This window comes from Xiphias gladius, chromosome 6 (genome assembly GCF_016859285.1).
Source record: "Xiphias gladius isolate SHS-SW01 ecotype Sanya breed wild chromosome 6, ASM1685928v1, whole genome shotgun sequence".
NCBI classification, from domain to species: domain Eukaryota; kingdom Metazoa; phylum Chordata; class Actinopteri; order Istiophoriformes; family Xiphiidae; genus Xiphias; species Xiphias gladius.
Window position 1 is genome coordinate 24,039,924 of NC_053405.1, and position 21,558 is coordinate 24,061,481.

General features: G+C 41.6%; 1 protein-coding gene across 2 annotated transcripts in view; it reads left to right on the plus strand.

The window, feature by feature from the left end:
- Positions 1-3,489: 3,489 nt before the first annotated feature.
- The window catches only part of nhsa (Nance-Horan syndrome a (congenital cataracts and dental anomalies)), a 57,337-nt gene continuing 39,268 nt past the window's right edge, over positions 3,490-21,558 (plus strand). For both annotated transcript variants that reach the window (XM_040129369.1, XM_040129370.1), the window contains exon 1: positions 3,490-3,924. In XM_040129369.1, coding sequence (XP_039985303.1) covers positions 3,645-3,924 — 280 coding nt within the window. In that variant the 5' untranslated portion in view covers positions 3,490-3,644. The remainder of the gene's footprint in view (positions 3,925-21,558) is intronic.

Sequence of the window (21,558 nt, forward strand, 5' to 3'; positions counted from 1 at the left end):
AATGGTCAAAAAAAGAAAAGAGATGAGCACAATATTCCTCTCCTTTTTGCAAGATAATTTTCAGAACAGCTAATGTCTGTGTAAGCAGATGTGGTTTTGAATTTTTTTTTTTTTTTTTTTTTTTTTCTGTGCAAAGGTTTGGTGCTGCTTAGGCTTGTTTTAGACTGTTCCCCCCCCCACACATCTAAATTGTTAATGTTGGAATGAAGTGGTTGAATTACATGGTAGCATGCTTGATACTGCATGTTTGCTAAAATGATGTGATCATTGGCCTGTAAATTAACCTGAACTCATGCACAACTTAGCTCTGGGCTGAAGACAGTAATCAAACTAATCAATAAAGTTATCTATTTTTATCACTTGTTCTTATTTTTATCACAATTTTTGTGCGAGAGAAGTCCATCGTTTGAATAACTCAAGGAAACGTTGTTTTACTCTTTTACTGGTGTGTAAAGATATAACTTAGGGTCGCACTGAGCAGCGTGGATGTGGAAACCTTCAAAACCTCCTAGTAAATTTCTGAAAAATTTCCAAAAACATTTACTTCCTATCACTTTTAACAATCAAAAGACTGTGTCGTTGAAGTTCGGATGCATCAACAGATGTATCAGAGGTCATTATCATATCATGCACATGAGAGCTAAAGAGATGGGACAGACTGCAGTCATAACCCTCTGCCCCTCACAAAGCAGCTGTGCTTTCTCCTACACAGACACAACAACCAAGGGTCAAGCAGATCCCACTGATGGCTGTATTCCCAGACCCTCCACCACTGCCGTCCCAAAATATCCACTGACACACTTGGCTCCCATTTGGACGCCTCACACACTGATAGGTCTACTTCTCGTCAAGTCCTGTAACAAGCTACGTTGATCATGATCAATAGGACTTTGGTATCTATCTGGACATTTTTCCAACCTACTAACATGGTATGACAGCATTATGGTTTTTAGCCAGGCTAGGTGCATGGCTTGAGGGATGGCAATGGAGGTGACATTTGTGGTTTTGAGTGACATTTCTTGACAACTACTGGATGACCAAATGCCTGCAAAAGTAACCATATTCCCCTCAACCTCAGCTTTGTGTTTAGTGCTAATTAGCAAATTTGAGCATACCAACATGCTAATTGCTAGTTAATAAACATTACACCCACTTAACAACAGCATGAGAGCATTGTCACAGAGAGCATAGTAAGGTACTAAGGTTTGCATTTAGCTCTCCCTAAGTACAGCCTCATAGGGCAGCTAAGCATGGCTGTAGACTCTTAGTCTTGTTACACTTTGTATGGTTGATGTATTTTGTGTCTCATTTTCCTGGAAGTAGCAGCATGTAACTCATTTTCAGAATGCAAATATTCTGCAAGATTAAATTGAGCCTAGCAGAGAGCTGAATGACTGAGTGAGTCCTTTTGGTTGATTGAAATCGCAGGACATTTTTTAGGAAAGAGCAAAATGAAACAGATTCCTAAATCCAAGGAAAACAGCCGAGCTGTGTTTGAGCCAGTGCGACGGCATTGTGGGATAATATGTCGCTCCCACATCTGAGAAAATGAATGAGTTGGAGTGAATGAGTTCAGCCTAGCAGACAGACAACGGATGCCAGACGACAACAAGGCGCTGGTAACTCCTCAGTGCCATAACCAATATTTGGCACGGTGCTACCTGCTCAGTACCTGCTGCTTCAACTTACAGTACCTCCTCCCATACTGTGGGTTGTATTTCATCTTACACATCAGGAGGGGAGTGTGTTTGCTCATTAAATCAGACAGCTTAACAGGGAGCCATTCTCACCGAACTATAAATACCACTTAAAAGTGTTTGGTTCGCATTTCGAGATGACAGCTGCACGTGATCATGAGACTGTATGTGTCCGCCATGTGTTGTCTCTAAGTATACGCCTGTTTGATATAATTGCCATCTAGCTATCCCTTACTGGGTTATTATTACCTACGTGGTTCTTAGTATTAATGATTCGTCTAGCTGGAGACGGTGATATTTAGTGCGCTCAGACAGAGTTAGAAAAAATACTCAGTGACAGAATTGGGCCTCCATAGACATCTACATTAATCTATGTCCCAGAAATTACATTGTAATGATGAAATGTTTGTTGGAATACAGCAGAAACTCAAAGTTAATCAGATGAAATGACAGGAAGAGCACTTTTTCTAAATTCAGTGTAAATAAACTGTACCCATATCTCCCCAGTGGCTAAAAGTCAAAGCTGTCTCTACTCACAACAAAGATTACCAGCTTTTGTCCGTTCAAGTTAGCCCTTTTGTTGCAGCACCATTACTCAAAGATGACGACATACGCCGTTTCTCTCGTCTCTCCTTTGTCCCACGCCGGGCTTTGCAAAGGTTGCACTTCTGGTGTGGACATTAGTTAGGCCGCAGGAAGAGCTTTTAGGCTGTCACCTCTGCTGATTCTGGCCCCGTCAGCTGCTGGGATTTAGCTAAACACTCATTCAGCAAATGTGAATGAAGCTCGGCCCAGGCGGTTAGGTTTGCAAAAATTAACCTAGACAGGAATATGACAACTTAAAACGGGAATTCTTATATAGTTTCATCAAGTATCATAAATGGGTAGAGCAAATGTTATATTTATTTGTTGGTTTTCTTAGCAACAAATAATGGATTCATATTCTTTATAAGCTCTGCAAGTTGTAAAAAATTGGTGCTACGTTGGCTATCTGGACTCACACATATCGTGCTGCAGCTCTCGGACATGCTCTAGCTTTTAGAGTAAGATACTTGACCTTCCCCGGCTTGGTGGAGAGGAAATGTCACACACGCAATGCAATTAAAAATGTATTTCTTCATGTGAGGCAGGCAGAGCAGCTGCCCCACCATTTAGTCAGCTATCAATTAATCAACTAAGTGAATAATCGATAATATATCTCGTCAGTTCTATTTAAAAGTGGGTGAAAAAAAAATGTATGAAAATGCATTTGGGATCTCCCCTCACTGACATGTCCTTGTGTTGATGATGAATCACAGATGAATTATACTTCATACAAGAACCAAGGAGTGTTTTTATGCTTACAGTGAACAGGATAAAAAAGCCCAAAAGCCATAAGGATAATTTTTAAGAATTAATCCATTTTTTTTGCCCTCTGATCCTGTCATTTTCTCCCCCTTGAAAAAATTCCAATATTCCAAAAGAGATTTGAACAGGACGCCGGTTGTAGTCGGTGTTCGGTTTGAGTGTACTCCATGGTGTGTTCCCCAAACGTCTATCATATCGATATAAGATACACAGCAACCTTTGCTGTGATGTACGAACAGTGCCCCATAGAAGTGTCGCTGGACCACTGTATTCATTTTTCCCGGTGACTGTGAAGCCACCGGGGCGCGACAGTCCGGGTCCAGGAAAGCCTGGGGTTCCACTCCTGGTCTTCCCACCGCCTTTTTTTAAAAACCACCTCTACTTTGGAGCAGTGAAAAACACACTAGCATTAGGGCAGCAGATGACCCGGCGCCGCGGCGAGGAGCACAACAGTCCGCTCTAACAAATGAAAGGATGGGGGGCACCAGCAGCAGCAGCAGCTGAGTTCAGAGAAACTGGATCAGGGGTTGAGGGGAAAGGACTGCTTTCTGCTCACCCTTGGGTGACTTCTGTTGGATTTATTCCCCGGTCCACACCAACATGCCATTTGCCAAACGAGTCGTGGAACCCCAGTTACTGTGCAGGTATCAAACCCCAAACGAGGAGGGTCTGCTTTTCGAGGATCTGGTCTCCATCAGTAATGTGGCTCTATCTCGGACCTTGCGGCAGCTGTCGGACCTGGCTAAACATGCCTGCTCCGTATTCCAGGAGCTGGAAAACGACCTCACCGCCACCAGCCTGCGGGTCAGGGGGCTGCAGAGTAAGATCGGCCGCCTTCAGCAGACCTGCTCCGAGCTGGACCCCAAACAGGAGGCAGTGCGTAAGTATTGGACTCTTGAGTTACTATCCGTCTCATGATGGAGCTGCGAGCGCGCGAGCCGCGCGCGGCTCTCAGAGAAAGCTGCACGAGGAAAACACACGGGGAGGCAAGTTTGTAACTTTACATCACTGACACCGGAGCAAATTTCTACAGCAATGACGCAGATACAAATAAAGTTAATACAGAAACGTCGCCCACACTAGCTTCGAACTTCCTAAACGTAGGATAAAGTCTCAGTGAAACCACTGTTGAGCGCCGCCAGCGCACGGTGAGCCAGTTTATCAAGCCACGCATATTTTCATCATTTCAACTTCTGTGTTTTAGTTGTGGCATTTCTTCTCGCTGTTTTTGTAGACATACGCACACGGTGGGAAACGCGCCGCGGTTGTCAGCTCTTCCCACGCTGAGGGGCGTGTGACAGTCCCGCTGTCCCGAGTTCATGCTAGTAGCCGCGTAGCTATGACATTGCTATTACTCCTTACGGGCGGGATTTCTCTCTCTCAAAGTAACAGTACAGCGTTATGGCTTTTAGTAGCTACGATGAAGTTGCAGGTAACTTTATTAATTACGCGTGGCGGTCCGGAATCAGTTTAACTGTGTGTTTGTTTTTCCAAGGTATTTTTTTTTCCATTTAAAAAAAACAATGTGTCAGTGCGTATGTGTGTGTGTGTGTATATATATATATATATGAGCTCAATCCTGGCTGCCTCTGGAGTGATTAAAGTTAATGTTACATGATGCTCTGCTGTCCTCACAGTTGTCCTGCTGCATGTGTTGAACTTTGTTTGGCCACCAGTAAGATTTCATTACCCTGATAACACAGTATGAGGCCATCCCCTGGCTCTTTTAATCTCTGTGCCCCCCCCCCAGGGACTAGGGGGTGATGTGATATTGGTGTGTGTGTGTGTGTGTGTGTGTGTGTGTGTTTTCATGTATAAACCCATTCTTCAGGAAGCACTTAAGAAACCTGTGCACCCCTCGCTACCCCCAAAAATGTCCATCCCCGGAACAGTTTCTCCAGCTTGGACATACCCCAGTGGATTTACCCTGCTTCAGCTTTTGTTGAGCAAGTCCTAGCATGTTCCGCAGACCCTGCTTCCTGTGGTCTGTGAATAGGCTATTTTGCCTAAAGGTATTTATCTGCTGCCTGCCACAACCAAAACACAGACGTGACTCCTCTTAAACCTGATTTAAACCTTGAGATGTCTGCAGAGATTTCTTTTCCCCAGCAATCATTTGAAGCTCCTTTTTGAGCCTGAGTCGCTGATGTGTTTTGCTGGGCTGTGTAGCATCTTGTTAAGTGCAAGCATGATAAGTTGCACATTTAGAATATGTCTGTTCTGAGTCATCCTGGTCATGTGAAATCTTGAAAGTGCAAGTCAAAGGCAACTGGATTTTTTCCTTGTTGTAGAGGGCCCATCGGTGACCCAGTCACTATTCCGTTGTGTGAGTTTTAGACCAAAAGACAGATTTAATTGAAATGTTTTACCATGTAATTCATGGATGGAGACAAGAGTATGACTGGGTGAAAGGAGATATCAAATCCCTTCCCGCTAAATGTTGTATAAGGGATATTGCGTGCTAGGATACCAGATAACCCCTTTTGCCTGGAAAAGCCTAATTACTCTTAATTGTGCTTTTCATGATAATGGTGTCAGGGGCAGCCTTAAACAACAGAACCCTCCCTCATCTGAATGACAATTAGTGTAAATAGAGCAGTCAAAGGCACAGAGAGCTTTGTGGGCGGGGGTGGGCTTTTATGATGTGACTGTGACTTGTCCGCAAGACGATTGCAGGAGGACATAGCTGCAGATCCATTCACCATATTGGATTATGCAGAATCAAATGCTGACCCATTGGTAAGGTATTACAAGCCCTGTTCCATGTTAGCCACCTGTTTGTTTGGGCAGAGTTGGTCTGTTGGTGCATCAGACAACCACCATTAACATCAGCGTGTGATATTGTAACTGTTTCCCAATTCCATTTGTGGTAATATTTGTATGCAGGCATGTTTTTAAACGCTGGGTGAGATGCTGACACATTCAGGTCAAATGACATGGTTTGCTGGAAGTGCAGTGTCTCCCTTACACTTTTGGTGCATCTCATATCCAGTCTTTTATTCTCTTTCAACAACACCAGCAATACAAGAGCTGTATTTAATTCTCTAGCAAGTATATATATAGACACTTAAGTAATGCACCTACTGTCCGAGATTGATTGACATAGTTATTTTTATACGGTGGGATCCAAGTAAACAATACAAGAGTTTAAACAAACAGTACACACCTAAAAATGTTTCAGTAATGATGAAAAATAAAACACTTACTCTTTCTCTCTCTCGCTCTCATATCCTCGGCCTCGCGCACACACACATACACTTCAACACACAAACACAACCAGGCGCCTGGCATGTATCCCTCAGCCCTGTGTTTGGACAGCTCTCCTGTGACACCCCATCAATGTCTGCGTTGGACTACTATCAGAGCTCCTCAGCCAGACTGGGCTCTGTAGTGCAGTCCCATGTTAGAGCACTCTGCTGGGTTTTAAGTTACACTGGCTCGATGCTGAGGGGGAGCTGTAATACTTGTGGCAGCAAGTGGCCCTCTGGCTTTTCTGGTCCAAGAGCACATGGCTGGCAAGTTTACCACATTCCTCGTACAGACCGCACCAGTGACTGCCTCACAATACCAAATAGAGGAAAGCAGTAGTCTCACAGTCCCGCAGAGTAAAACTGAGAAAAACTTTAAACACAGTAACACATAATACAGTAATACCGCCTCAGTGTTCTGGCGCTGTGTTCTGCTCTTTCTTCTCATTATGGATACAAGACCAGAATCTTTTTAAATCCATAGTGCATTAGTTTTGCAAACTGTGCACATTTTTCCACGATAATCTTGTGACTCTGAAGTATTGAGTTGGAAGTAATAAGACGTGTTATCTGTTGTATTATTACATCATAAACTTTCAGAACAACGTCAAATCTTTGACAAAATGCTTTGAACAACAAAACATGAGAAAACGAGACTGTTTTTATTTCACACCAGTACCTGATTAGGATGATTATGTGCCTAGAAATTCATAGCAATGTACACTAAAAGAATGTTCGCAAATGACCCCACAGAAAAGAACAGACAGGGTCAATATCTTATCTTTTAGATAAGCAAAGTGCATTCATATTGCTGCTAGAGGAAATAACTTTAGATAACATTTGTGTAGAATTCACATTTCCCCGAGAAATTAAGTTAAATAACCAGCTGACTTATTCAGTTGCACTGAAATTACATTTATAACTGTTAAGTGCACTCAGCTTAAATGTTTGGACTCAAAGAAATTTGTTTACACGATAACTTGTTTGACATGTAATACATGTTATGTAACATTTAAGAATAGACAGGGGCTTGCAGCAGTTGCAATTTCTTATTACTGTGCTTAAAGTTGCTTTATGTTTTCCACTCTGCCTCTTTTCTGCTGGCTGAGACTACCCTTGTAGTAAGGCTGAGCGCCGTGTATTTCTGCTCTGCAGTCACTGTCCTTTCTGTCTCTTGATTTCATTCCAGATTTCGCTCGGGTCTTCCACTTCAGCAAAGTGACATTCATGCAGCTCTGTGGCCTGGAATGAAAGTTTCTGTAGACAGCAGTAGCACATCATCCATGCTACTATAAACTCCACTAGAGCAGCTTAGGCCCGGAAACCACATTAGCCTGCTGACAGTCCTTCCTTCCTGCATTTAACTGACCCAGTCTGGCCAATACTGGGACTTTACTAAGTGAGGTTACAACGACAAGTCACACTACATCCAAGATCAATATCAGTGTATGTCGGAATTCACGAAAGAGCTTTAGATGCAGTAGGAATATTTTGTCAGCGAATGCAATAAAATTTTATCAGCAGTGTTCCCTTCAGTGATCCCATATTTATTCAACAAGTAGTTGTGTTAAATATACATGGTGGGATCAGATGTGTCAAGATATTAATGACTCTAGGCACAATTTATTTCTACTAAGTGAACAAAGATCTTAAATTATTCACATGAAGATAAGAAATACATGAGTGCATCTTGAATCACAACAGCCTCTACCTCTTTTTTCTCTTTAATTATCAGAACCGTAAGCATATTTCAGCAGGTCCCGACAACCTGCCGTTGATATAGTACCCCTGCTAATTATAGAGCAGATTTCAAAGACTTGCTCACTCATCCCTGCACCAACCCCCATCTTCCCCCTCTTCCCAGACAGGCACTAAGAAGGCCTAGACAGCCTTGATGCTGCGGCTGGTTGTTTTCATTCAACTGTCTTATAGCTGATGTCATTTATTCTTTCTATGCACTGGGCTTATGTTCAGCACCGACTTCGCATTTTTGGGTCCAGGGTATGAAATAAGTATCAAACTATTAACAAACCAATGGCCTTGTTCAGTATTCTACATTGCAACTTGATAATATGGTATAAACACTTTATTGTCAGCATATTATTTTTATACCAGAGTGATTTGACATTGAAATGAGAAATGTGGTGTTTCCACCAAGTTGAACTGAAGGTTTTCCCCTCACTAGGCTCCATTCACTATATGTGCGTCTCAGCACCTCAGCCCCCGGTGAATTGCCTGGCCTACCATTGAAGTGGTTCTGTCAAGTCAAGCATTCCAAAAAGCCAGTGACCAGGAAACCACAGTGCTCGCTTGCACTTCTGGGACCTTGCACCCCACACGTGCTCCTCAAATTGGCCTGGATGGCTGGTGTGATTGGGGGGGGATGTTTGTTTATGAAAGGAGACGTTTTGTTAAAATTAAGGTTAAGGTTTTTCATTGCTGTGCTTGAGGGAAATGTGTGAGTGATTACACTTTACATTCCTGCGGTGGGACCCTCCATGAGAGCAAGTGCTTCTGAGTGTGAGGTTCTACACACTCACCTAAAAATCCCTCCGCTGGTCGTCTGTATATTTTCAGGTGTATAGACCAACATTTGTGTTTAGTGTGTGAATGTACGCAAGTGAAAAATTTCTGTTTTTTTAACTCCAGGTTCCTCCAGAGGAAGTTAAGCTCTAGTTTGTTGTTGGCGAGAGCTGTTTGTGTTTTCTGCCGCAGAAAGTTGGGGCCATAATAAGCTATCTCCTTGCCCTGAGGTGCATCTGTTTCTCTTATACACACACACTCACTTATTTTAATAACACTCCCCAGCAGTCATTACTCTTTACGGAGTCCTGAGTGTTAGGCCGAGGCACAAGGGGGACAATTCAAGCCTGTCTTTAAGAAGAGGTGGGGGGCAAAGTCATCTATCCCCTGACCTCAAATGGCTTGCTGACCTCCCAACCCCCTCTACACACCCTCTTCAAAACACAAAAGAACAAACACAGCCACCTCCATCTTGCTTATCACTCAGCCTCTAAAGACTTGACCGGCCAATTAGAGTGGATTTAACGTTTGACATAATACTGAATAGCCACAGGTCAGCAGACCAGCACAACCCAGTCCAGGGTAAGGCATGATTCATCTCAATAACTCAACTCAATCAGAGTCAACTCAATAACTTAAATTAACTCTTCTGTCCAGGTTGTCACTCATGGCTGGAGAAGAACTGAGCCATGAATGGCTACATGGTTACTTTTGAATTATTTTTTTTTTTGTCCTTTACTTCCTCCAATTTCTGTGAGTTATTCAGTTCTAAATCACCCATTCATCTGCAGCAAAATATATTCTTTTAATTTTCAAGCATTTAACACACAGAAGTACAGAGAAACAGCTTTGAGTAACATAAAACTTTGCAGTGCTTATTGTATTTTGTAGTTCTCATGACCTCTGGTACCTGGTACTTCCTTCTCTGCCAATAGTGTTCTTGTACCAAAAACTATTTAATTACTGTTTGTAATTTTGTGCACTGAATAAAGATCAGTGTGACCTCACCTCAGGAAAGATATTCTCTGTACTTGCCTCGACCATCTGCTCAGCCTTCTGTGTGAACCCACATGTAGCTGTTATTCTTAATACCATAGCTGAAACTACAAAATTCTCTCCAACGATAAAGTAAATACATGTCTGACTTCAAGTTAAACTAACTTTATTGTAGCATACAGTTTATGACAGCTCACCACAATTCTTTTCCGTGGCAACCTGGAGAAATATTGACAGCTGAGAAGTCTATAAAACTTATCGTCAGCTGGCCTTTGTCTTGCCGCCACTAGCTAGAAGCATTTCAGGCCACCTGCCTGGGTTTCCTCTCCTCACTCATGCTGTCTTTAAATGATATGATCTCCCCCACTGCTTTCATGCTTCTCTACACTGCCCTCCTCCCACTCCACCATACCTCAAGGACAGACTTAAATATTACGCAATTGAATTATTCTTACAGAAATCTTAAGACACATCTCTGGATCTTTACAGGAAGAGAAGATAAAAAGTCAAGTCAAATTCTTACGAACTCTCCTTTACTTACCCGACGTGAATAGTTGGCTTGCTGTCCGCAGGGTGAGATTAGGAGGAAATGAGAGATAAATAATCTGAGACGGTGGCTGTGGAAAAAGAGCCTTATATTAACTAAATCCTCCCATGCTATTTGAAAGACTTTTCTTTTTCCAGTGGGATGGTATATATAGCTGTGAATTGCAGTGTATAACTGATCAACGTATGCAAATCTTAACGTCATAATGGACATTTTTGAAAAGACATGGGAAGTTAAGACAAACTTAAAGTCTGAAAAGACAGGATAATGTGGAAAATCTGAGTTAAAACTGACTTGGTATTTTAATAGGAAGGAAACACGTGCATTTGTAGTCTTTGCAATGCAGGTGTTTAGACTGGGATTTGAGTGGAATGTGAACTCCCCTCACCTCTCCTTAGTATACGAGTGGACGAGCCATTTTGAGTCTTTAAAGTTGACAGAGCCCTTTCAGCAATCATCCTTCCATCACATAAGTAATGCAAAGAAAGCACCTGCTGGATATGAGGGTGTGGATAAATGCTGTGCTCATTGCTTTAGTTTAGTTTTCTTTTTCTGTTTGGGTTGACACTGACCATTCACTAAACCCCGTAGCCTAACTGTGATTGTCCAATCTCCATCCATAACACTTAACATGTATCGCTAACTAGCCGCAAGAAACATTTAAATGTCAGCCATAGACAGCAATAGTGACCAAGTCATGGAGGTAGAGTTGGCTTAAATTACCTAGTTAGCTACAGCTGTTATGTAAAGGTTTGATAGAGTTTGATGTCATCTCTCCCTTTGTCTTATACAAGTGACTTAAATGATATATACATTCGACGCAAATCAGAAACTCCACTTCCACAGCCAGAACAGACATCACTATTGATGAAGCCCAGAAAGCCCACCCAGAAAAAAATGCTTTGACATTTTATATTTTTTGTCTTGTACATAGCAAATGGCTGGCTGATCTCATAAGTCATTCTCTGCTCTCCTCATACGACTTCTGTCATTTCAGGCCAGACTCTCTGTTCATGTTCTTATCTGCTTCCTGCTGTGTTTGTACTGTCCTGTGGGCCCTCACTTGTCGCACTTATTTACACTTTAAGTGCCAGTGATGGAAGGTACCCTGTAACAGGCTGGCGGAGTGTTTGTGAACGAGCGTCAGTGATCTGGATACAGAGGTTTTTGGTGCTCTGCTTCTTTTCACTTCAACAACTCACCGCGAATGAACTGCTACACTATTGAAGCAGAATATCTTCTTCTAACAATTATCTTCTGGAGAACAGTTCTGCATTAGGGAAATTGCCAAATCTCATCAAGTAAATCAATAATTTATGAGCAGATAAGGGACATTTAGTAAGTCCAGTCTCTCATTTTTTCATAGTGAAGATTTCATGCAAGATGTGAATCACTTTAATGCTCCAAATAACACTAGTTGTGGAACTGGGAATGACCTGAAGCCTCCACAGAGGCTTTGCTGGACAGGTCAGTGTGAAAGGACAGCTCTCCTCCAGCCGGCTCATTGTGCTCTGAAGCACATGTAAATTCACCCTCCTGCACTGGCTTTTGTTCCTCCCTCCTTTATAACCTCCTCCTCTGGGATATTTCCCCGCCATCCGGATTCATCTTTTATTCTTGCCAGTAATTTCTGTGCCTGCCCGCTCCCCCAGGCATTTGGTACACTTTGTTCTTCTCCTCTGACTGCAAGCTTTCTCTGAGATTCTGGGTCTCTTTCAATAGCTCTCACTCATCTCTATATCCCAATTTCTTATTTTGGGATTCAGCCAGTCCCGCTCCCAGCAGCCCCACCGGGGAGAGACCATCCTGCTATAGCAGCAAAAAACTGCTTTGCCATAAAAATGGATGACCTGCTCTCCAATATGTTCTGCTTTTCAGTTAGCAGCTCTCTGAATTATGCATTTATTGACCACTAATCAAAGAAGAACTGATAATTTGTACTGAGGATATTTGGTTTAAAATATGATACAGTTTCAGAGTACTAATAAATAAATCACAGATAAGAGTGCTTAATTTCTATAACAGGCACTGAGCTCACTGTTCTCTGGGTTTGCCGAACTTCACCACAGTCAAATGAGTAACTGAATGTCCCTTGGCTCAGTCTAAAAGAGTAACAGGGTTCTTTTGATTTGCCAGTAAATCCTTTCAGTTTAATTGTGACCATTGTTACTGATCTTATGACACATTAAATTTCCACAGAGTCTGTTGTGCACAGCTCTTACAATTAGATGTTTAATTAAGAGAAAACAGGAAATTCTAGCTTACCATCAATCCATCCCACATGTTTCCAAGAAATGGATTCTCACCCTGAAGAAGGATCGAGTTACCAATCCAAAGGTTGCACTCTCAGTGCTCAATGGGGAGTATGGACTTGGAGGGAACTTCCAGTGACATCTGAGTATTGAAAACATGTATTGAATGAGATGCTTTATTGTTGCTTTTCCACAATGAAGGTGCAAAAATGGTTCAATCTTCCAGCTACACCTGTCTAGATTATAACCCTGTGTCATCATGTCTCCATAAACTGTCTGGAGCCATCTTACTCTTAAACATCAGTGTAATTCTGCCTTAACAAACAACAACTATGTTTACTGTACACTTGAGAAGCAAAGAAATAGTTCATCAATAGTCTGCGACTTTAATACATGATCATTTTGTCCATGTTCCCACAACACTGAACTGGTTGGGAGGGAGAAACTGAAAGAAAAAAAGTGAAATAATATTTGGGACAAACCCAGTTTTATATCCTCGATCATAGCTGCTGTAGGGTTTTTGTGATGATTTGCCCAGTCTGCCTTGGCAGCCACTCCATCAGGGAATAAGCCATTGTAGAGCAACTTACTGCAAGAGTTTATGCTTCATCTTTAGTCATACAGTGTTGGATAAATAAAATTAGTCTTTTTTTCTGGTTTCCTGCTCTTGCCAAAATCAAATAATCATATAAAGAACATTACTGGAATGTTTTCAAAAGTTCTTTGTATGCTGTGGAGGATAAACTGATGATACTGAAGGGATTGTTCTTCAGAACAAGTGATAAATGGAATCTGCAGTATGGTGTGGGAAAAAAAATCTGTGAAAAGCTTTTTCTCCATTCTCCTTATTTTTGTGAAGCGGTGAATGTGGGACTAGGAATCAACAGAGACTGTCAAAGTCAAAACGCAGCCAAAAAGAACAAAGGTCATTTCAAACGGGAATCAGTATATGAATAATCCTTTGATCCCACCAGGCAAGGTGTACAACAATTATGCTAACGGTCATTAACAGCTGGCAAAGCTGGCAAAGTGTTTTGTTTTTCATATGAAACCTGAACTTGTAGAAAGCGGAGACATTTGCTAAATTTACTTTATCAGTCTAGTTTTCTTATATACAGGAGTATCAATATTTGAACACAAGTTTGTGATATGGATTTGATTTAAACAGGATTTACAGTTTCAGTTATTAAAGTTGTGGTTTTGACTTGTTTTCACTTTCAGTCCCTGGAGAAAGAGTTCCTGGAAATCGCTTTTTATGACGAGTCAGTTATGGGAAATAGGAAGGCTGTTGACCACTGTTGCATCACAGGAGCAATGGAGGGTCAGCCTGCTGGCAGATTGTTCACTTCAGTTTATCTGAAGAAAATGTTCCCACCCTCAGGCTGTATCTGAAATTGTAGCTGTACATGGTGCATTGAGGAAAGTACCTAAAGGTGCTGTTACCAGCTGAGAAGCCCCATCTGTTGGCTGTCAGTCCGGAGTCCATAGTGCTTTGGAAGGTGTCTTTTATTAGAAGCATAGACTTTCATTTCAACTTTCTCCTCCTGCAGGAATCCTCTCAGGAATACTGCTAAACTGTAACCAGACATCACGGTTTGTTTGTGTGTTTCAGTGGGTGTGTAAGTTTTTCCTTCTGCTGTGTGGGAATCTAAAATGTTTCCCATCCATTATTGCTTGGCATAAAACACGCAAATAATTCAACGTAGTGTGAGGCTTGTCTATTACAAGACCGATTTACATATCTCATAATAAAAATTTTGAATGCCAAAATCTTGACTAACAACCCAAAGCACCATCAAGATTTAACTTAATCCAGTGTGATTCTGAAAAACTCCTAATAAAATTTGATTTCAAGGGCTGTTGTCGGTGGTGCAACTTCAAAGAAAATTTGATTAAGTAGTCAAATGGCCATATTAGTTCACAGTCATGATGTCTCAATCTATCTGGGAGACTGCTGCATAGTAAAGTTGTTCTCATTTGCTCTCAGTCATATCACTAGAGAGGTGGATTGTTGTGACTCAGGTTAAGCAACAGAACAATTTCTGAGGTTTGGAATAGGCAAATGACCCACATCCGTCTGTGTTTGAGAAGTTTGTCCTGCTATTTTCACACTACAAATTTGACTAGATCGTCTTTCAAAGCAGTCAGCGATGTATTTGCTATCAAACTGTGCTACATACATGGTCAGATGTACTGTATCTCTGACAACCTCTGAATGTGGCTTGACCATTCATCCTGGTGTATCCTCAGTACAGATGAACCTGTGTTTAGTAATGTCTACTTTTGATTTGATCACAACAGGCTGATTATAGGTCTAAGCATGGACAGAACCAGCAAGATCAAAAGCCTGACCCACTCCCCAGAGTCCCCACCAGCCAGTAAACGGGAGCAAAATGGAGGTGTGTCAGATGATCCCACTAGACACACACACACACACACACACACGAGAAACATGTCTGACTGAGATCCAGACATAAAAGTACTTGCGCAAATTAAATGGAAAGCATGGCTTGAATGGCTGCCATGCTGAAACAGAGCGGCGTTGGGGCAAAGGCCTACCCTCACAGATCTCTTTGTGCGAGCGAGCTGCATGCCAGCTGGCTGGCTGCTGGGAAGTTTTGTGTGACTCATTACCTCTCCATTGAGGGACACAAAGATGAGGCACACTCCCCCTTCAGAGCTCGGTGTCTCCCAGTCTCCCAGCCTCCCATCTTCACCTTAACGTGAGGTCAAGGTCACAGCTCCCATGCTGGGATGACGCCTGGCAGCTTTAGGAGCCCATCAGAAACAGAGGTCTCCGTCACGGGACCTTTTTGAATGAGGCTGTCAGTGGGAAGTCTCTCCATTTACTTAATGTCTGGACAGTTACCTTGGCAGCACTTTATCTAAAGGAAGAAATGTCGCAGTTGAACTCATTTGGCAGGACACATGGACGGCTATTGATGTGAATTCTTTCTCTACATGTGTCCTAAAAGCCTGTCCCTGTTTTACTACCCAACTGCTTGTTCACTGTCAAACTAAATGCCACACGGGTACCAGCTTATGACAAGAATGTCTCATTTATCACCTTGATGATGTCTATTCATCCCTTCCATAAAGGCAACACTTTCTTCTGTTTAGCCAATGAACCTTCCTCTAGTTTTAACAGGGTGAACTCTGAGGTCGGGGAGCTGTACTACGCAGTGTTTTGAATCTGTGTTTTCAGAGGTGTCACATTAGGGAGTGGTTAGAGCTGGATCAAATACAAATTCATTCTGACAGAAGAGAATAACACAATTTTAATGAAAAACATGTTCTGCATGTTTAAGGAGATCCAGGTTGTAGACGTAGAGCTGTGATGAAGGAGCAGATACGGTGTGAAAAATAGCTGTGGTGTTATTCTAGGCTTAAAAACATAATAAATACCCACCTCCATACCAAGGCAGATTATGATGACTTAACAAAAGCAGCAACAATTCCAAAGTGTTTCCTTGCTCTCACTCTCTGTGTGTGGGGTTGTATGGATTTTTCATTTTAGAAAAGCAGCCCATATCAGGTTAACCCTCTATCTGAATGTGGGAACCTGTGAGGCACTGCCAAAGCCATCTGTGACTCTGCAGATGGCCTTGCTTGTTAAAGTGGGCCATAGTAGGACCCTGTCGTCTACCCAGGATGGGACAATGGAGATTACGGGTGTCTGATCTCTTGGTTTAAACACAGTCTGAGGACTGCAGGACACGGGGAGGGGCATACTGCCCTGATCTTTGAATTGTGCCGCTGTTGTTTTAGCCACATAAAGAAATTATAAGACACACAGGCTTTGTTGGGCTTGAGCAAAGTCATTTACCCTTTAACTGAGAGCCAGTGAGATGTATTTAAAGAACGCAGGTTATCTCACATTTATGAAGCTGAGTTAAAGAGTTCAGCCTCCATTGTACATCTGTAGGCTTTCCTTGCTTTTAGACCAGTTGTCCTTCAGTGGCATTCATGCTGCCCTTTGTTGTGTTGGTCATTTTAAGGTGGCTTTTTGTTGGAAGCTGGGTTTAAAGAAGATTGTATTCAAGTTGTAATTATTTACAGAGGCTAAATCTGGAAAGCTAAAGTCCAAAAACTTTTGTTCTTTTACTTCTTTAATTTTTGCTCTTGTCCATAGTGAATTCAGTACACATTCCCACACCCTATTTGGTGTTCCTTGTTTCTTGATTGTTGTTGATATTGGTGCTCTGCCAAAGAATGATCTGTGTGCTCAACCTGTCAGACTGCCAGAGTGAAACGTAGTATTCTGGCAGATGGAAGAATATGCAGAAGATACATGCTGTATTGGAAGGCATAACTTTTATTTATGTGGATGAAGTAACTGAGAATACACACCCTTTTTAGTGACACATTCACACCTAGAAAATACAGTCTCAGTCTTCATCTGCAGGCTTTACAATGAACAAGTGCATCACGACAGTAGATTTTGAGGGTGTCTTTTTTTCTTAGTAAGTAGTTCAGGGATTCAAACCAAAGATTTGTTTATGACATATGTGCACATGTACATGTGGGCTTATGTTTCAACTTCACCTCCTGTTCTTACTCAGCAGGGGGGTCTTCAAGTTAAAGAAGCACTGATCCAGATCTTATTAAGGAAGTGTCAGCTGGTTAGTGAGAGTTTAAAGTAACAGGCTGAGTCAGACTCTCTTGGCTGCTTTATTTAGTGTGCACAGCTGATCTGCTGGGCTTCATCAGGGTGGGATCATAAAATTCTTAATCAGTGAGATGAATTTCTCCATTAATATGATAGTAGAGTACAGATACTGTTTACTTAAGTGTGTGTTTTGGCATTTCGTTAAATTCTGACAAATTGCACAGCATTCACTCGACTGGTTCCTCTTCCCACAGCTTATGTTTTGATGACCCCTGCCTCAAGAATACTTAAGAAATCTGAGATGTTGGGAATAATCCAAGGCTAAGGTATCCAGGAGTGATTTATCTATTTGTTCAAGCCCTCCTCATCCGTGACACACCTTGTAATTTATGACTTTTATGTGAGGGAGGGAAAAATTCTCAAGAACTGTCTCTGGGGTGACCTTTGAATCCAAATGATAGAGGTTACTGCATAATTAAAAAAAAAGGCTTAAATGTGATATGTCACTTTAGATATATAGTTTATATAACATTTTAGTGTAGTATTGTAGGGACTTGAATCACAGATTCATTCCATTGTCATTCCTGATCTATTTTTGTTTTTGTCTGCACAGCAAGATCTTAATAACAGCGAATGCACATAAGGTTTAACTACAAAATATATATAATTTTTTCAAGATGTTGCGAGTTAGCCTAAATGCATGACTGAAGCTTTTAATGCCTTTTGATCATATCATTTTGCACCACATGCAAAGCCAAATCAGATTTCATGCAGAATTGTTTTGACAATGAAAGTCTGCTCTAATAGTATTCAGCCTCTATGAGCCATTAACATTTCAGAGTTAATTCAGGGTTCAGTCGGTCATTCATTCTTCCATCTCTGCTCAACCCATCTCAGTGCCTCTATTATGTTATAGATTTAAGGCATCACACTCCTCAACAGACAACAATGCATTTCTAATAGCAATACACAGGGATACATGCCTTTCCAATGATGTCATGTGCAGCCAGTCATGCCATAAGTAAGAACTACGCCGAGCTTCTTTGAAAGGCACTGGGCAGCTGCTTCCTCGTTCTCCATCTGTGAAATGTATATGTTCAACGCAGGCTTTTGTTGCTTAGTGGCAATGGCACTGACTCAGGGTCAGGGGTTTAAAACCCACTGTGGCTACCTATTGTGATTGCTGTGTTGTTTTGTAAGAATTACCTTTGGCTCCTACAGAAACTTTTTGTCTATGCAAACCAAAACCTGCTGAGCATGGTGTAAAAACATTTGATCTGGTTGGTCTCTAGTTTACAGTTGAAACAACGTTGAGGTCATGAGTAGTGACTGCAAAAAGAAAACAGTTATGGATCATTAACTAATTTGTTGGTAACTGATTCTGAAGTCCTTGAAAAAACCTACCAAGACTCATTAATGATTTATGAATACAGTGTATAGCCAAATGTTGTGGCTACAGGAAGACAGTAGTGTATTTCTACTCAAGAGTTTTGTCTTTTTCATGTGCAGTATCTCTGCTTCCTTCACTAGTTTTACACGTAAGTTGGAAAGCAGAGGTCAGACTGAGCTGACCAGAGGTGTCCTGTCTTGGTATGACTGTTACCATGGCAGCAGTAAACTCAGCTGTTGCAGTAAAACTTGAATGCTTGGATTATGTGGATCCATTCATTAATTCAGGTCACACTTAGTCACCAAGGTCCATATTTAAGGAGGCATTGAAGATTAACAGCGTTTTGGCTGAATGTGTGACTGTAATGTGTTTACAGCGGGTTTTACAGCCTCATTTGCCGTATCACAATCTGAAGAAATAAACCCTTCTCTTCAAATAAAAATTGGTCTCTGTGGTAGCTGCAGTATGATTCATGCAGTCAAAGTTACATTTTCTCCATTTATTTACTCATATTCGCTAATGTTTGTCGATGGCCATGAAAGTGGAGTAAACTGAACATCACTCCCAGTTATTAATGTGGTGGTGTTTTAGTGAATTTAATTTGCAAGTGGTGACAATGCAGATAGTCGGTGCCTGGTGTTGTAATTGTGTTGCTTAAGATGACATAAAAGGAAGTCTGTGGGCGGGGCACTTATCGCTGACACAAAGAACCTTTTTACCGGACCTTCAGAGGAGACCGAAAGTTTATGATGTCAGAAAGGAGGTCAGTTCTCAGTCAGTGGAATTTCACATATAACCTGTTAAAATGTACAGTGTATGTATTTTGTGAATTCTTGTTTAAATATCAGATTCTTTTTTTAGATAGTTGAGCTACTGGATAACAAATGAGTCACTGCATTGAATTTGAATAGTCCCTTGATCCCCTGGATTATGAATCTGTCTTTTATAAGGCTATGGGGTTCATCCAAATAAGTAGCTTGAGGCCAGTTTGGTTTTTGGGTCTGCAAAGTTGTTTTTGTTGTCGCTCGTAGGCCTACATTGTCATACCACATGGTTTGTGTTGGTCACGGTCATCAGTGCAAGTCTAGAAAATCACAGTGGGGATGAGAAGGAAAAGGGAAAATAGCCTTACAGTCGTGACCTTCCTAAAGCCCTCAGGGTGAATGAATATAGGGGTGATGGAGGATACGTCCCTCTGAGAACAGATGTGACCTGTCCATCTGGACCTTTACTTTCTGCAAAGTCACAGAGCTGATACCAGGGAAAACTGGGGGTGTGATTATGTCATTTTACTCATGTTTCTTGTCAGATATCACACCACATATACACTGTTTTCACACCAAAGAGAGTGACAAGCCTAAAACAAAATCCATTGAGACCTCATTTCCATCCATAAACAAGCTGTAGAGGGCCTCCAGAAGGACCTGTCTAGACCATTATCAATCATTGTTCGTAAATGCACTTGAAGTTCAGAACGCAAACATTCACACACGTAAGATCAAGGCTGGCTAAAGGATTCGTGTCAGGAGTTATCGCAGGTAAACCTCACTGTAACGTTAAAGACAGCTGTTTTCTCTACAGGTCACCTCAGAGTCGTTTGAAAAAAAGGAAGCATTTGGTGGAGTATGCATCCAGCTCTCTGAGAACCAGCTATTTAATGGTAGCTATTTGGTTATCTCACCACAGAGGAACATTATTATGCCATCACATATAAAAAAAGTTTCTTTTTCATTGCTACTTTCAGATCAGGTTGGATACTGTAATACAACTGTGCACTTAATGTGTTACCCAATGACCAACAGTAAAAACTTTTATTCAAAAGTTTCAGATTTTAGACAGGAGAGGGTGTTTTTCTTTTTTAAAATGAAACTATATTTGGAATAATATGGAGTGGCATTTATGCTGTAGCAAATTAATTTAAGTTAATTTGGCTCTAACCATTAAATGTGACCACTAGTGAAGCAAATGAGAGCAGCAGCATATGCCATATTGGCTTGAGGCAGCAACTTGCCAGCAACATCTGCATCTCTTACAGATGCCTGATGCTCTGTCCATCACTTCCATCCATCCTGTTGCTCATTGGGATTTTGGGCTGAGGGCCAGAGGCCTTTGGGCTTGCAGGAAGAGTTGACCTGCACATGAAGGACAGCAAGGATTTGGGCTCTCTCTTCATTTGTGTCAACCTGTATACCCTCCTGGAGCGAGATACTATGTCCAACAATTGCACAACATCAAAAAAGTGCAGCAACATTTTGACATACAATATGCTGCCTATAAATGACCAAAAAAAACCAACCCATATTGGGTATGTACCTGACCTCAGACAGATCTTTTTAATCTGTTGCCCCTAATCTGCCGGTTAAAGGGGGATCCCGTATTAGGTGACACACTTCTGTCCCTGTGAAGTTTGGTGTCACTGCTGGTGACCCTTATTGGGGCAGAGACAAAGCATGTGGAGAAGCCCGATCTAAATCACAAGCTCCACCCACACAGGCACTGGTGACATCTGGTGTGTTGTGGTCTGATGTCACTGACCCAAGCCGCCTTTTAATCACGTCTTTTTATTCAGATATGTGCCAACTCAGAAACATGCCTGGTTCAGTCTTGTACCTTGATTCATTACAAATATTAAAGGCTCAGTTAAATATTTTTTCCATGTTTTAAATTATTTTTTACAGTTAAAGCATGACAATCATACATTTCTCCGACAGCCCATTTGAACAAGGATCAAGAAAGCAAAGGTTTCTTTCTCAGTTCAGTAGCATTTAGCAGTCTTCTAAATAAGCAGGCAGGCTTGAAGGAATTGTTCAACATTTTGGGAAATATGCTTATTCACTTTCTTTCTGAGAATTAGCTGCGAAGGACAATATCAGTCTTGTCTCTGTATGGTTCAATTAAAGCTACATCCAGCAGCCGGTTATCTTAGCTTATTATAAAAAAATGGAAACA